This window comes from Teleopsis dalmanni, unplaced genomic scaffold, assembly GCF_002237135.1.
Source record: "Teleopsis dalmanni isolate 2A unplaced genomic scaffold, ASM223713v2 unscaffolded_contig_0302, whole genome shotgun sequence".
Taxonomy (NCBI): Eukaryota; Metazoa; Arthropoda; class Insecta; order Diptera; family Diopsidae; genus Teleopsis; species Teleopsis dalmanni.
Window position 1 is genome coordinate 1 of NW_024031684.1, and position 15136 is coordinate 15136.

At 31.9% G+C, this 15136-nt stretch overlaps 5 protein-coding genes across 5 annotated transcripts; 2 read left to right on the forward strand and 3 right to left on the reverse strand.

Annotated features, from left to right (window-relative positions):
* Window positions 1-2497: 2497 nt before the first annotated feature.
* Window positions 2498-2872, reverse strand: LOC119663330 (histone H2A). The gene has a single exon (XM_038072946.1). It carries the CDS (start codon window positions 2870-2872, stop codon window positions 2498-2500), a length of 375 nt encoding a protein of 124 aa, XP_037928874.1.
* A 4925-nt stretch (window positions 2873-7797) lies between these two features.
* LOC119663331 (histone H2B) lies at window positions 7798-8232 on the forward strand. The gene has a single exon (XM_038072947.1). The coding sequence runs from the start codon at window positions 7813-7815 to the stop codon at window positions 8182-8184; it is 372 nt and encodes a 123-aa protein (XP_037928875.1). The 5' UTR covers window positions 7798-7812; the 3' UTR covers window positions 8185-8232.
* A 1054-nt stretch (window positions 8233-9286) lies between these two features.
* Window positions 9287-9820, reverse strand: LOC119663333 (histone H3). Its single transcript, XM_038072949.1, has one exon. The coding sequence runs from the start codon at window positions 9722-9724 to the stop codon at window positions 9314-9316; it is 411 nt and encodes a 136-aa protein (XP_037928877.1). The 5' UTR covers window positions 9725-9820; the 3' UTR covers window positions 9287-9313.
* Window positions 9821-10029: 209 nt separating this feature from the next.
* On the forward strand, window positions 10030-10341 carry LOC119663335 (histone H4). Its single transcript, XM_038072950.1, has one exon. It carries the CDS (start codon window positions 10030-10032, stop codon window positions 10339-10341), a length of 312 nt encoding a protein of 103 aa, XP_037928878.1.
* A 1513-nt stretch (window positions 10342-11854) lies between these two features.
* LOC119663332 (histone H1-like) lies at window positions 11855-12584 on the reverse strand. Its single transcript, XM_038072948.1, has one exon. It carries the CDS (start codon window positions 12533-12535, stop codon window positions 11855-11857), a length of 681 nt encoding a protein of 226 aa, XP_037928876.1. The 5' UTR covers window positions 12536-12584.
* Between the last annotated feature and the right edge of the window lie 2552 nt (window positions 12585-15136).

The following is a 15136-nucleotide window of genomic DNA, read 5'->3' on the forward strand; positions in this document are numbered from 1 at the left end:
ATTAGATATCCATCCATAATGTTAACATGTTACATTGAATTCGTTTACTTTAAAATATGTTTTAAGATTTTCTATACGTATTATTTTTAAAATTTTATTACAAGTTTTAAATAATTTTTAATCATGTGAAAAATTATTATATATAAACGTTATTAATAACATATCAGCAATTAAATTTATAGTTTTCAATATCATTCGAATATAACAACTGTACGTATCCTACTTAATAGAATTCATAAAAAAAAATTATATCTACATACATGATTAAAAATATATAAGAATGAAATCATTTTACTTTTTCTTTTATAATTATAATTTAATCATTTAACTTTGACTATTATAAGTATTTTATTAAATATGTATATTTAAAAAAAATGTTCTTTTTATTACTTTATAATTAAAATAAAATTAAAATTAGATGTGCGTATTCTAACATTTTTATAAGGAGTGATATACGACATAAAATGTTAAAATTTAAGATGAATTTTTTTATAAACTAACATGGATATGGATAACATTTAAATAGATACTGAAGTATATATATAAACTTGCGGCTGCAATCTTCCATAGTCATTCCTAAGAGCTAGTTTTAGTAGGTTCAAGACTCACACAGTGGCTTCGGATGTTTTCCATCTACTGCCATAAATCTTTTATAAAATATAGAATATTTTATAAAACTAATTCAGATACAAATTTTAAAAACTCTACCTTTAAATAATTTATCTATAATAATAAATATTACAATACCAAAATATTGAAATAGTAACTATGATAATAATAGTAAACATTTAGGCCGTGTGCGAGTTCGAGTATATTTAGGGGAAATAGTCAATTATGTCGGTATGGCAGCGATTGTTGGTACATACCAGAATTTCTAATGAGATAAATTAGGTGTTACCATTTTGAAAATTTTATAAGATGTTTAGTAAATAAATAAATAAATTTTAAAACTTTTAAAAGAAAAATAATTATTTTTTATATGTTTCCTTCTTTATATTATGAATATTAATGTTTTTTAATAATTGTATCACATTTATTTAATAATAAATACAAATATTTGGCACAAAATTATTAGTTTCTTGATTTCAAAAAGGTAATTATGAAACTTTATGCTATTGACCTGGCAACGTTATTTGTTTTGTACATTTTTATTAGTAACAAATATAATATTAATATTATTGTAACTTAGATTATACTACCTGCGAAGATTTATGTATCTATTTACTGATACGCGAATCTATGATAAATATTAAAAAATTCTTAATAATATAAAGGGTTAGGCGATTGAAGTGTTACAAATTACACAGAGATATGTTTGTCAAACTGATATTGCCAACTACGTCAAATTCATATGAATGACAGCTATTTATATTGTTTACAAATTACCACAAGCATTTGCGTCTAAGTTTTATAGAACTAATATTATTCGAAATGGAATTAAAAAATAAGTGTGATTGCATTATATTTGGTTGGAAAATTACAACTAGCTATTGTGCTTGAGCTCAAATATCTCAATGTGAATAAAATGTTTGTGTATCGTACCTTAAATCGTTATAATAGCTCAGGCAGAGTCACCAAATGCTATAGTGGTGGACGAAAAAAAAACAGCAACATTGCCTAAAATGGTTCGGAAAGTGAAGGCTCGACTTAAACGAAATCCACGTCGTAGTACTAATCAAATGGCCAAAGAACCGATAATATCTGAACGAAGCATCTGACGCATTTTCCAAAATAAGCTCAAGGTAAAGCTTTAAAAGTTCCAAGGCACAAGATCTTGCACCAAAGCAACAAAAAGTTAAACTCGAATGAGCAAAGGAGTTGTTACGCTGGGCCAATTTGGAGAGCAAGTTGAGAACTAAAAAATAAGCCAGTTTCGATACGCTGAAGAAAGCTTTTATTCAGGAATAGGCCAAAATACTGGAAGATCACAGCCATAGTCAAGACAAAAGGTGGCCACATCAAGCTAGAGTGAATGGATTGTGAAATTTTAATTATTTTCACAAATTTTTGTAATTTGAATCAATAAAAAAATAATTTGAATCAATAAAAAAACCTGATTTCTAGGAAGTCAATTGGAACGCATACACACTCGTATGTATAAAAACTGGTTAATACCTGCTGCCCAAAAACAAAAAAAAAAATTATTACTATGTAGCAAAACGCAGTGTTAAGTTATACACTAACAATGCTATGTATTTTATCTGTTATGTAGGCTGATTTACAATTTTCGAAGATTTCGATTTCATGAAGGTCTTCCAGGAATGTAACGGAACAGAAGGGCGAGGCAAGAAATGATTGATTGTTAAGTGTTTTAAAGTATGGCTTGTGTAAGTTAGTAGGGTAGGTATGATAGTATGTACAATATTTATATCAATTGATTTAATGAAATACATTTTCTTTAATAAAATAAATTTTGTCGTCCTGAAAAGGACGGATTAATTGATAGTTAATTCTCCACGTATATGTATTCGTATTTTAATAAATAAAATAAAATAATTTAAGCCTTCTTTTCTGTTTTCTTTGGCAAAAGTACAGCCTGAATGTTTGGTAGTACACCACCTTGTGCAATTGTAACACCAGACAATAATTTGTTCAATTCTTCATCATTACGTATGGCCAACTGTAAATGACGAGGAATGATTCTTGTCTTCTTATTATCGCGTGCTGCATTGCCAGCCAATTCAAGAACTTCAGCAGCCAAATATTCCATAACGGCAGCTAAGTAGACTGGAGCACCTGCACCAACGCGTTCAGCATAATTGCCTTTACGCAATAATCGATGAATACGACCAACTGGAAATTGTAATCCAGCACGATTTGATCGTGACTTTGCCTTGCCTTTAACTTTACCACCTTTACCACGACCAGACATAGTTGAGTTGAGTTTCTAGTAGTTGAGATTTATAAAAATTGGATCTATTTTTTTTTAATGTTGTTGTTGAAAATTGAGTTCGAGTCGGTAAAAGTTAATACCTTGACTCAATTATAGTGGTAGACATTTCTAGATTATGTCCACTGGGTAAATGACGAGTGCTCAATTAATTTTATTGTTTAGTTTAGTTAATAATGGTACGGATGTCCGCGTATCTTCCTGTAGTGTGAATAGGTTGTTGGTGTAGATTTTGCAATAAAGTGTTGTCATGTGCATCTATTGATTTGAATAATTTGAGAGCCCTGTCTTTAATGTATAGTTTGATAGGTGTGATTTTTAGATCCCTTTGAATATCGACATTTCTTATGTACCAGGGAATGTTAAATATTTTTTTAATGGCTATATTTTGACATGTTTGAAGTTTGTTGAAGTTAGTTTTTAAAGTTTTGGAGAAAGCAATGAAGCCATATGATAGCGCCGGACGCATTATCTGGGTATAAAGCAACTTTTTATTTATGATACTTAGAGCCTTGTTTTTGTAGAGCGGTCGTAAATGGTTTAGCATTGTGTTGATTTTATTTCTTAGATTGTATATGTGCGTGCTCCATTGGAATTTCTTGTCAAATGTAATCCCCAGGTATTTGATGTGGTCTTCCCAGTCTATATCGGTGTCATTTACTTTTAATTTTGGTGGATATTGCCACCGTTTTCTGGTTATGAAAATTGCCTTCGTTTTATCGTTATTAATTTTAATTTTCCATTTTTGGAAGTAAGAAGTGACACAGTCAACATGTTCCTGTAATGTGTTACTGACGTTTAAAGTATTTTTATCAGCATAGAATATACAGGTATCATCTGCATATAGGGCTAGTTTAGATGGTTCTAGCTTTGGAATGTCGGAAGTGAAGAGATTGTATAGGGCTGGAGACAATGGAGAGCCTTGAGGCACCCCTGCTTCAATAAATCTGGGGGTTGATAGATGATTATTGATTTTGACTCTGAATTGTCTTTTATGCATGAAGCTACCAATGATTTTGATGATGTTGAGAGGTAGATTTAGGTCGTACATTTTAGAGATGAGGCCATCGTGCCAAACTTTATCAAACGCTTTCTCAACATCAAATATTATCATGCCCGTCGATTTATTTTCTCTAAGTGCAGATTGGATGTATTGTGTCACTCTTGCCAGTTGTAGATCGGTCGAATGGTTGGCTTTGAAGCCGAATTGTTCGTCCGGTATAAGTTTTAGGCGATTTGTTTCGGTCTGCAGTCTATTTAGAATGACTCTTTCAGCTAGTTTCCCCATAACTGGAAGTAGGCTGATAGGTCGCCAGTTTTGCGGGAATGTGTGGTTCTTGTTGGGTTTCGGGAGCACAATTACTAATGCTTCTTTCCATTTATCTGGAAATTTACCTAACTGTAGCATGGCATTGATTATATTATTAATTATGATGATTGATGCTACAGGCAGATTTTTGATACAGCGGTTACTAATTTTATCAGCACCTGGAGCCGATTTTGTTTTGATAGAGTAGATAATGGCTTGCAGTTCTTCGACGCTGCACGGCGAGATAGGTGAATCAGGGATTCTGCTCAAAATGGCTTCCGCTCTTTCTCCAATTAATTCTTCTTCGTCTACATCATCAGAAATGTCATGGTTATCTAAGAATTGTGACTCGAGGGAGTTTGCAAATTCTTCGGCTTTATCCTCATCAGCGAATTTGAGCCCATTGGGACCGTGTATTGGTGGAATTTGAATCTTGTTTTTCAGTCTGAAATATTTGCTGATATTCCAGAAGGCTTTATCACCAGTTTCGAAGCTCATTAGAAATTCGTTCCATTTGTGGTTTTTGAATTCGCGAACCAATTTTCTTATGACATTGGTTTGAAGGTTTGCTGCTCTCTTCAGTGCGGGGTCGTTTGTTCGAAGGGCCCTTTTTCGTAGTCTATTTTTGTTTTTAATTAGGTTTCTAATGAACCTTGGGAGTATAAAATAGTTCTTGGCGCTGATGGATTTTATGGATGAGTTATTGGAGATTGAGTCTTGGATTTTTGAAGTGACTATTTCTATGGTGTTATTAAGGTCTTCTATTGAGTTTATGGGGCTATTGAGGGAATAGTTTTCCATTTCATGACGGAATTGAGTCCAGTTTGTCATCGTTATCACTGGGGGTGGAGATTCGAAAAACATGTTTTCAATAAAGAACAGAACCGGCTTATGATCTGAGTTTAACTCCTCCAGTACTTCGATATGACAATTAGCATCCAAAGATCTTGAAATACCGATGTCAAGTATTCGGGAGGCCCCGTGGCAAAAGTGTGTAGGCTCTGTTGGGGAATGTAATGTTAGTGCCTGTTCTGTGATTAAATTATCTATCTCTCTTCCTGCTCTGTTTGTGCTTCTTTCTCCCCAATCTCTATTGTAAGCGTTGAGGTCGCCCGCAACAAACGTGGGTTCGTCCACATCTAGTAATGAGGATAGATCATTTAGGTACGTGCTGTTGGTTGGTGCTTTATAAACAGAAGATAATTTTAATTGAAAGTTATCTGAGATTATCTTGATAGTGGTAGCTTCGAGAGAGTTTAGATTATTGGTGATGAGATGATGATTGATCGAGTTTTTAATGATTATAGCGGTGCCTCCACCTTGCCTATTTGTTCTGTCCTCCCTGTATGTTATATAATTAGGGATTTTAAATCTGATCCCTGGTTTTAAAAACGTTTCTTGGACCAGGAGAACGTCGATCTTGTGTTCGTGAAGGAAGTGAATTACTTCATCTTTTTGGTTAAAGATGGAATTGGCGTTCCAAGAAACTATTTTAAGATTGAGTGTTGTACTTGTCATTAGTTGGAATTTGGCATTATATGGTGAACCATATACTGGATCATGTTTTGCATCATATAATTGAATTGTTCTTGCATATTAGCAAAAAATTTCTCGAATTGAGCAGCTGGGAGAATAGGGTTTGAAGTTTTTTGTTGTGAAGAAACTTTGGGCTTGGCAATGCTTGCGTATGAAGCCGCAGGTGTCACCTTTGTGTTTATATTGTTGGGCAGGTGGACTTGTTCCTTGATTGTGATCTTCTTGGAGAAGTTGCGAGGATTTTGAGGACAACCCCCATAGCTGGCTGGATGGTCTCCTTTACAGTTAACGCATTTTGGCGTGGCCTCTTTAGGTTTTTTGCATTGTGAATGATGGTGCGAGCTATCGCATTTGACGCACTTGGGGATAGCTTTGCAATTGGTCGCCACATGACCGAATTGCTGACAATTGTGGCATTGAGGAGGGCCCTTCAGCGGGCGCTGAGCTTCAATAGTAACTCTCAAGTGGCAGATGGCACTGAGGTTAAAAATGTTTGATTGATCCTTTGGCAAACGTATTTTTATGAGTTTATTATTATTTTGCCTGGTTCGTAGATAGTGGCATTCCAGGATATTGTATCCTTGGAGTTCCAAATCTTCTTGGATCTCTGACGGACTTAATCCTTCTAGGCCCTTTATAATTATATTTAAATTTTTTTCTTCAGAGAGGAAATGCGTGTGGTATTGTGTATGGTTATTGTTGAAAAATCGTGTCATGTTTCTATGGTCCTCAATGGTCTCGGGAGTGATTTGAATGCCCAGATAGACTGATTTGGCTTCTGAGTATTTAATTTTACGAACTTCAAGTTCCTTACGGATTGTGTTCCATTTGTTGGATTCACGTAAGGTGATTGGTACTACTTTTGGGATTTTCTTGTCAACCGTCTTACCTGCATCATTTTGAAGCTGTTCATCTTGCTGAGATTTCGGATGCTGTTGTTGATGTATGACTTGATCGTTCGACTGCTGAATAGTCTGTTGATGCTGCTGATGATATTGTTGTTGTGACTGTTTGGGTTGCTGCTGTTGAATTGCGACTTGTTGTTGTTGTTTTAGTTGTTTAATTTGGCGTTTGGATTTTACGTCAATATAACCATCATTAAAATCTTGGTCGCACTCCGAGTCTGGAGAGCTGGAGCCCTCCGGGGGGAGAACTATCTCCTCGTCGTTAGCTGGGGAGGCAATTTCCATTTCATCCTCACTTGGGCCTGCTGAAACGCGAGGGGAACTAGGAAGGGATGGCGGAGACACCTTTTTCCTTTTATTAGAACGGGCGAGCTTGGCCACTAATGTAGCGCTTTGGGCGCTTAGCTGGTTCTCCAATTTGGAACACCGCTCTTGAAGTGTTTGAAATTGTTGAAGCAGTTTTGAGTAATTCTCCTGTAGAAGCTCATTGAACTTTTTTAGTTCAATGAATTCCTCAGTGCGGACTGGATTTGGAGTGCAATGATCTTGGGAAATGCTTGGGGGCACTGGAATAACTTCATTATTTGCCATTTCCATCAAATTGCTAATTACAGATGTGCCTTTCAAACTGTCAATGCACAGTTTAAAAAACACTGAACAGTTTGAAACTCACTGAACAGTTTGACAGTCACTGGAAAATCGATTTTGCACCAACAGTTTGAAAGTCACAAGTGACTCTCAAACTGTTACTTGACCAAGTGATAGTCAAACTGTAGTATTGGTGGTATTTTATACCAAGTATTTGGAACTTGAGTGCTTGAATACTTGAGTCTAAAGTACTTGAGAGCTTGAGTGCTTGAGCACTTGAGACTTGAGTACTTGGGTATTTGAATTCTTGAAAAGTTGCGCTAATGTAACTTCAAATAGTTGAGTTGAGTTTCTAGTAGTTGAGATTTACAAAAATTGGATCTATTTTTCTTTTTCAATCGTCCAATCGTCCAATCGTCCAATCGTCGATCGTCCTTTTTTTTAATGATGCCGACAAATTATCTCATATACTTTTTCTAAACGCAATTTAAAATAAAAAATTGCTTTAAACTTTCGTTTGAAAAATGTTTATATAGAAACGGAAATTGCCCCAAATCGACGATTAAAATTTAAAATCAGAAATCATGCCACCAAAAACTAGCGGAAAAGCAGCCAAAAAAGATGGAAAGGCTCAGAAAAATATAACCAAAAACGATAAGAAGAAGAAGCGCAGGAGGAAGGAGAGCTATGCTATCTACATTTATAAAGTGTTAAAGCAAGTCCACCCCGATACTGGTATATCATCGAAAGCCATGAGCATCATGAACAGCTTCGTGAATGACATATTCGAACGTATTGCTGCTGAGGCTTCGCGCTTAGCACACTACAATAAGCGCTCCACCATTACTAGTCGGGAGATTCAAACTGCTGTTCGTCTTTTACTTCCCGGTGAACTGGCTAAGCACGCAGTTAGTGAAGGAACAAAAGCTGTCACTAAGTATACTAGTTCCAAGTAAATTGCGTTATATCAAACAAACACCACTTATTCAAAAGGCCCTTTTCAGGGCCACAAAAATATTCAATTGAGTTGATAATTTATCTATATTATAAATATGTATAGATTCCTGAAATTATTTACGAAAACTGACAGGCTTACCAATACCGCGTTATTGAATCTCAGAATGGTTGCAAGCTCCTCGGGGAGGTACGCAGATCTGATAAAGTTATAAACAATAATCCAGACAAGGATTATTGTTAATAGAAAGTAAAAGTGCTCAAGTGCACTGACTCAATTAACCTCAACATAATAATAATATAAATATGATATATATTTTGTTTTTGATATTTCTTTTAAGAGGCTACTGATAGAAGAAAAAAAATAAAAAAAAACTTTGACAGTCTCTTCATGAATTATCAGCTATCGTTTGGTTGTTAGTGAATAAATGATTCAATCAACAAATTAATTTCTGTCAGTTTTGACGATCTTACAGTTTTTTGATCATGGATAATATAACCTGCTAAATAGAGTTAACTCTTGAATTAACGAGTGTTAATCCTTATCATCAGTCTTAGTACTATCATCGCTTTTAAATTGATATATTCTATATTTGCATTCGTGCTTTAAATTTGAAAACATACAATTTCATGGGAGCTCTTTTACAACTCATTCCTTAAACGTTCTTTTAGTAAGTTCAAGTCATTTACATTACATTATGGCTTTTGATGCTTTCTGCTTACAGCAAAAGAAAAATAAAACATATTGATTCAATTAAATGTTATGACGTGAAACATTCTATGTCTAATGATATACTATATGATACTAATAATAGTATACATATGATACATATACATATTAATATATATTATGCTACTTCTAATAGCTATGTCTATACTATATCTATATGATATAATTTATCATTATCTCTTTTCTTTGAATAAACTTACTATTATAATTGTTGCATTTACATTTACATTTACATTTTGCTTATTTTATTTTCATAGTCAAAAATAAGCAATTGAAAATAGTCAAGCAATTTCAAACCCTGGATAAGTCATGTCATTTTTATTTATCTCTTTTCTTTATATAATTTTGGTCCTGAAAAGGACCGATTTTTGTATATTTATAAAATTATATTGCTTCCAATCTTAAGCACGTTCTCCACGAATACGTCTAGCCAATTGAATATCTTTTGGCATAATTGTAACGCGTTTGGCATGAATTGCGCATAAGTTAGTATCTTCAAAAAGACCCACTAAGTATGCTTCGCTAGCTTCTTGAAGAGCCATTACAGCAGAACTCTGGAAACGTAAATCAGTTTTGAAATCTTGTGCAATTTCACGGACCAAACGCTGGAATGGCAATTTGCGAATCAAGAGTTCAGTACTCTTTTGGTAGCGACGAATTTCACGTAAAGCTACAGTTCCTGGACGATAACGATGTGGTTTTTTCACACCTCCAGTAGCTGGTGCACTTTTACGTGCGGCTTTGGTAGCCAATTGTTTTCGTGGTGCCTTACCACCAGTCGATTTACGAGCAGTTTGCTTTGTACGAGCCATAATTTATGAGATATGTTACAATATGGTATTTTAAAAAATAGCGCAATTGAATAGCTCAATTTTCTCATCATACCTGGATGTTCTGTTTCAACTATTCACATGTTTTAACATTCATTGTTTCTCATATTGCTTATTCTTTTTGTTTTGTTTTCTTATGTTTTGTTTTGCTTTACCCAATATTTTTCATATCTTTCGTAGTGCTTATATTTTCTATAAATAGTCGTCAATCATCTGTCGTCACTTCATTTATTGTTTGAATTTGAATTCGAACGGTTCTACCATATCTATAAAAATTTAAATACAAAATGACTGGTCGTGGTAAAGGTGGCAAAGGATTAGGAAAAGGTGGTGCTAAGCGTCACCGCAAAGTTCTTCGTGATAACATCCAAGGTATTACGAAACCAGCTATCAGACGTTTAGCTCGCCGAGGCGGAGTTAAGCGTATTTCTGGTTTGATTTATGAAGAAACTCGTGGAGTATTGAAAGTATTTTTGGAAAATGTGATCCGTGATGCTGTTACATATACAGAACATGCCAAAAGGAAGACTGTTACAGCCATGGATGTCGTATATGCTTTAAAGAGACAAGGCCGTACCTTATACGGTTTTGGAGGTTAAGCAAATAATCAATTATTGATTTAATAATGCAATAATATATTGCCCAATGGTCCTTTTCAGGACCCAAATAATCTTACACTTAAAGAGATAAATTTACATATATATGTGTTGGTATTTTTCTAAAATTATAAAAAAATAAAATTTATTATTAGCCTGATCGGTTGATGTCTGTCGAGTATAATTTATAATTAAAATGATCAGTTTAACAATGTACAAAATATTTATTATTATAATTCTCAATTTCTTTGTTACATTAGCAGTATATATGTGGACTAGCTTCTTACAGGCTTAATTATAATTCTCATTCAATTTTTTTATAGAATAAGATAAATAGAACTGACGTATATGAGTAATTTGCGGACTGTTAGATATTGCAGTTTGAAGTTTCCGCACAATGGTGCAAAAATTTTCTCCATTCATTCCTAAGAGGTGGTTTTAGTGAATTCAAATCTCACACTGAATCTGAATCTTAATCTTAATCCAAATCCAAATCCAAGTGTTCAACAAGCAAACTGCTTCCGGGGAAAATGAAAGTGAAAAAAATTCGTATATGAATTAAGTGAATTATGACAATATTATATAAAGAAAAGAAATAAAAGAACTTGTTATTGAAATAAATTAGAATATTTTAAAGTTATCTTTAAGTAATTTGCAGCGTCTTGCAAGTGAGTACCGAGTGTGGTGTGTTAGTTATAAATTAACAAGTGTAATTAGAAGCATTATATAATAATAAATAAAATTAGCATAAACCACTATTTTTATTTATTTAAAATAGAATTTAAAAATGAAATTAAGTGAATAAAATATATACAAGTGAGTATTTCATCAAATAAATGACATATTTTGATATATAATATTTTATGGTCATTACTATAATAAATAAATAATTGGATATTAAATATAATAGAATAAGATAAATATTTATTAACTTAAGAATGATGTGAAGTATTGCACATAATGTCTAAATAAGAGAATATAATTTTTTTAAATGCATAAAGAATTTTTGTTTGCTTATTAGAGATTAAATTTATAGCGCATTACAGAATAAAAGAATTTCTTCATATTATTCATGAGGTATTATTAAAAGAAATGATCGTGCACTGTGACCTACAAGGTATATTGTGCCCATTACTCGGGTTAGAGTGTTTCTCCAAGTCCGTTTTCTTTAATAAAAGACAATATAAAGTCCATCTTTCCTAGTCTTGAATATTTATGATCCATGAAATACCCTCCTAGGTGTTTATTCCGTTTGTGCATCAGTGGGCACTACCCAAGCACATGGTATGCAGTTTCTCTCTTCTCTACAGTATCTGCAGTCTGAGTTGGATTGAATTCCTAACTTCGATAGGTGATTATTCAATCTTTAGTGACCGGTCATTAATAAACGCAATAGGTATACCATATACTAAAACATTTTATAAAATAAATAAATAAATAATGAATCTTCTTTTTACACATATTTTGTAGCCCTAAAAAGGGCTGTTTTGATGAATTTAAAGTTTGATTTTTAAAATTATTTTTTTGCAGCAGTTTTCTTGACTGATGTTTTTTTAACGGCAGTTTTTTTAGGTTTTGCGGCCGTTTTAGCTTTTGTAGAAGTAGACTTTGGTTTAGCTGGCTTAGCCTTAACAGATCCAATCTTTTTAACACTTTTAACTTTAGCTTTCTCAGTTTTTTTCTTTTCAACACTCTTCTTAGCTGCCGCAGATTTTTTAGGTTTTTTCTCTCCAGATACCTTTGCCTTTGACTTTTTAGTACCTGCAGATGATGCAGTAACCTTCTTCTTCGTAACACCTGATGGCACCTTCTTTTTCTTACCCTCGACAGACGATTTAGGAGACTTAGCAGCAGCAGCTGATAATTTAAATGAACCAGATGCACCTTTTCCTTTTGTTTGTATCAATTTGCCATTAGCTACAGCAGTTTTCAAATATTTTTTAATAAATGGAGCCAATTTCTGGGCATCACATTTATATGTGGCACTTATATACTTTTTAATTGCCAACAATGAAGATCCGCTGCGTTCCTTCAAGTTCTTGATAGATGCATCAACCATTTGTTGTGTTGATGGATGAGATGGAGCTGCAGAAGGTTTTTTTACTTTTGTTGCCTTTTTAACAGCAACTTTCTTTTCAGGAACGGCAGTTATCTCCTTTGGAGAATCTGTATTTGCAACGGCAACAGCTTCAGACATATTTGCTTTTTAATATTCCGTAATATTCTTACTTATGAATATTTTTTCGCATTTTTATGGTAGCTTAGCTCACTTTGTACGAAGCGCCGAGAAGAGCGCATTTATAAAAATTTTTCATTAATACATATTTCTACTGAGTTTGAAAAAATTTTTCAACATTTATTATTAATTTTAAATAGACCAAGTAAATTAAACACATTTATTTAAATCAAATTAAGTAAAGAAGATATTGAATATTTTATTACATTCATTTTTATACTAATTATAATTATATAAAATATATAAAAATTGGTTTAAACTTTAAATTTTGTAAATCTATAGTTGAACTTGTTAATAAATTAGAATATTTTAAAGTTATCTTTTGTATAATTTATATATTAAATTATTTATTAAATAGTTTATTCAATTCTCTGTTAAATTATATATATGGTTTTATATATTTCATATATTTATAAATGCAAATTTAATAAAACATGAGATGCATAAAAACGTCAGTTTTAACATTTTGAATGCTTATGTTTTATCCTATTTTGAAATATTAACTCAATTTATATAAAAGTTTAAAATTTCAAAGCACTAATAGAAATAATTATAAATAAATATATTGTATTTTAATTAGAATATAAGATTATCACTTTTAATTATATCAAATAGTGTCTATTTGAGATTAGATATCCATCCATAATGTTAACATGTTACATTGAATTCGTTTACTTTAAGATATGTTTTAAGATTTTCTATACGTATTATTTTTAAAATTTTATTACAAGTTTTAAATAATTTTTAATCATGTGAAAAATTATTATATATAAACGTTATTAATAACATATCAGCAATTAAATTTATAGTTTTCAATATCATTCGAATAACAACTGTACGTATCCTACTTAATAGAATTCATAAAAAAAAATTATATCTACATACATGATTAAAAATATATAAGAATGAAATCATTTTACTTTTTCTTTTATAATTATAATTTAATTATTTAACTTTGACTATTATAAGTATTTTATTAAATATGTATATTTAAAAAAAATGTTCTTTTTATTACTTTATAATTAAAATAAAATTAAAATTAAATGTGCGTATTCTAACATTTTTATAAGGAGTGATATACGACATAAAATGTTAAAATTTAAGATGAATTTTTTTATAAACTAACATGGATATGGATAACATTTAAATAGATACTGAAGTATATATATAAACTTGCGGCTGCAATCTTCCATAGTCATTCCTAAGAGCTAGTTTTAGTAGGTTCAAGACTCACACAGTGGCTTTGGATGTTTTCCATCTACTGCCATAAATCTTTTATAAAATATAGAATATTTTATAAAACTAATTCAGATACAAATTTTAAAAACTCTACCTTTAAATAATTTATCTATAATAATAAATATTACAATACCAAAATATTGAAATAGTAACTATGATAATAATAGTAAACATTTAGGCCGTGTGCGAGTTCGAGTATATTTAGGGGAAATAGTCAATTATGTCGGTATGGCAGCGATTGTTGGTACATACCAGAATTTCTAATGAGATAAATTAGGTGTTACCATTTTGAAAATTTTATAAGATGTTTAGTAAATAAATAAATAAATTTTAAAACTTTTAAAAGAAAAATAATTATTTTTTATATGTTTCCTTCTTTATATTATGAATATTAATGTTTTTTAATAATTGTATCACATTTATTTAATAATAAATACAAATATTTGGCACAAAATTATTAGGTTCTTGATTTCAAAAAGGTAATTATGAAACTTTATGCTATTGGCCTGGCAACGTTATTTGTTTTGTACATTTTTATTAGTAACAAATATAATATTAATATTATTGTAACTTAGATTATACTACCTGCGAAGATTTATGTATCTATTTATTGATACGCGAATCTATGATAAATATTAAAAGATTCTTAATAATATATAGGGTTAGGCGATTGAAGTGTTACAAATTACACAGCGATATGTTTGTCAAACTGATATTGCCAACTACGTCAAATTCATATGAATGACAGCTATTTATATTGTTTACAAGTTACCACAAGCATTTGCGTCTAAGTTTTATAGAACTAATATTATTCGAAATGGAATTAAAAAATAAGTGTGATTGCATTATATTTGGTTGGAAAATTACAACTAGCTATTGTGCTTGAGCTCAAATATCTCAATGTGAATAAAATGTTTGTGTATCGTACCTTAAATCGTTATAATAGCTCAGGCAGAGTCACCAAATGCTATAGTGGTGGACAAAAAAAAAAACAGCAACATTGCCTAAAATGGTTCGGAAAGTGAAGGCTCGACTTAAACGAAATCCACGTCGTAGTACTAATCAAATGGCCAAAGAACCGATAATATCTGAACGAAGCATCTGACGCATTTTCCAAAATAAGCTCAAGGTAAAGCTTTAAAAGTTCCAAGGCACAAGATCTTGCACCAAAGCAACAAAAAGTTAAACTCGAATGAGCAAAGGAGTTGTTACGCTGGGCCAATTTGGAGAGCAAGTTGAGAACTAAAAAATAAGCCAGTTTCGATACGCTGAAGAAAGCTTTTATTCAGGAATAGGCCAAAATACTGGAAGATCACAGCCATA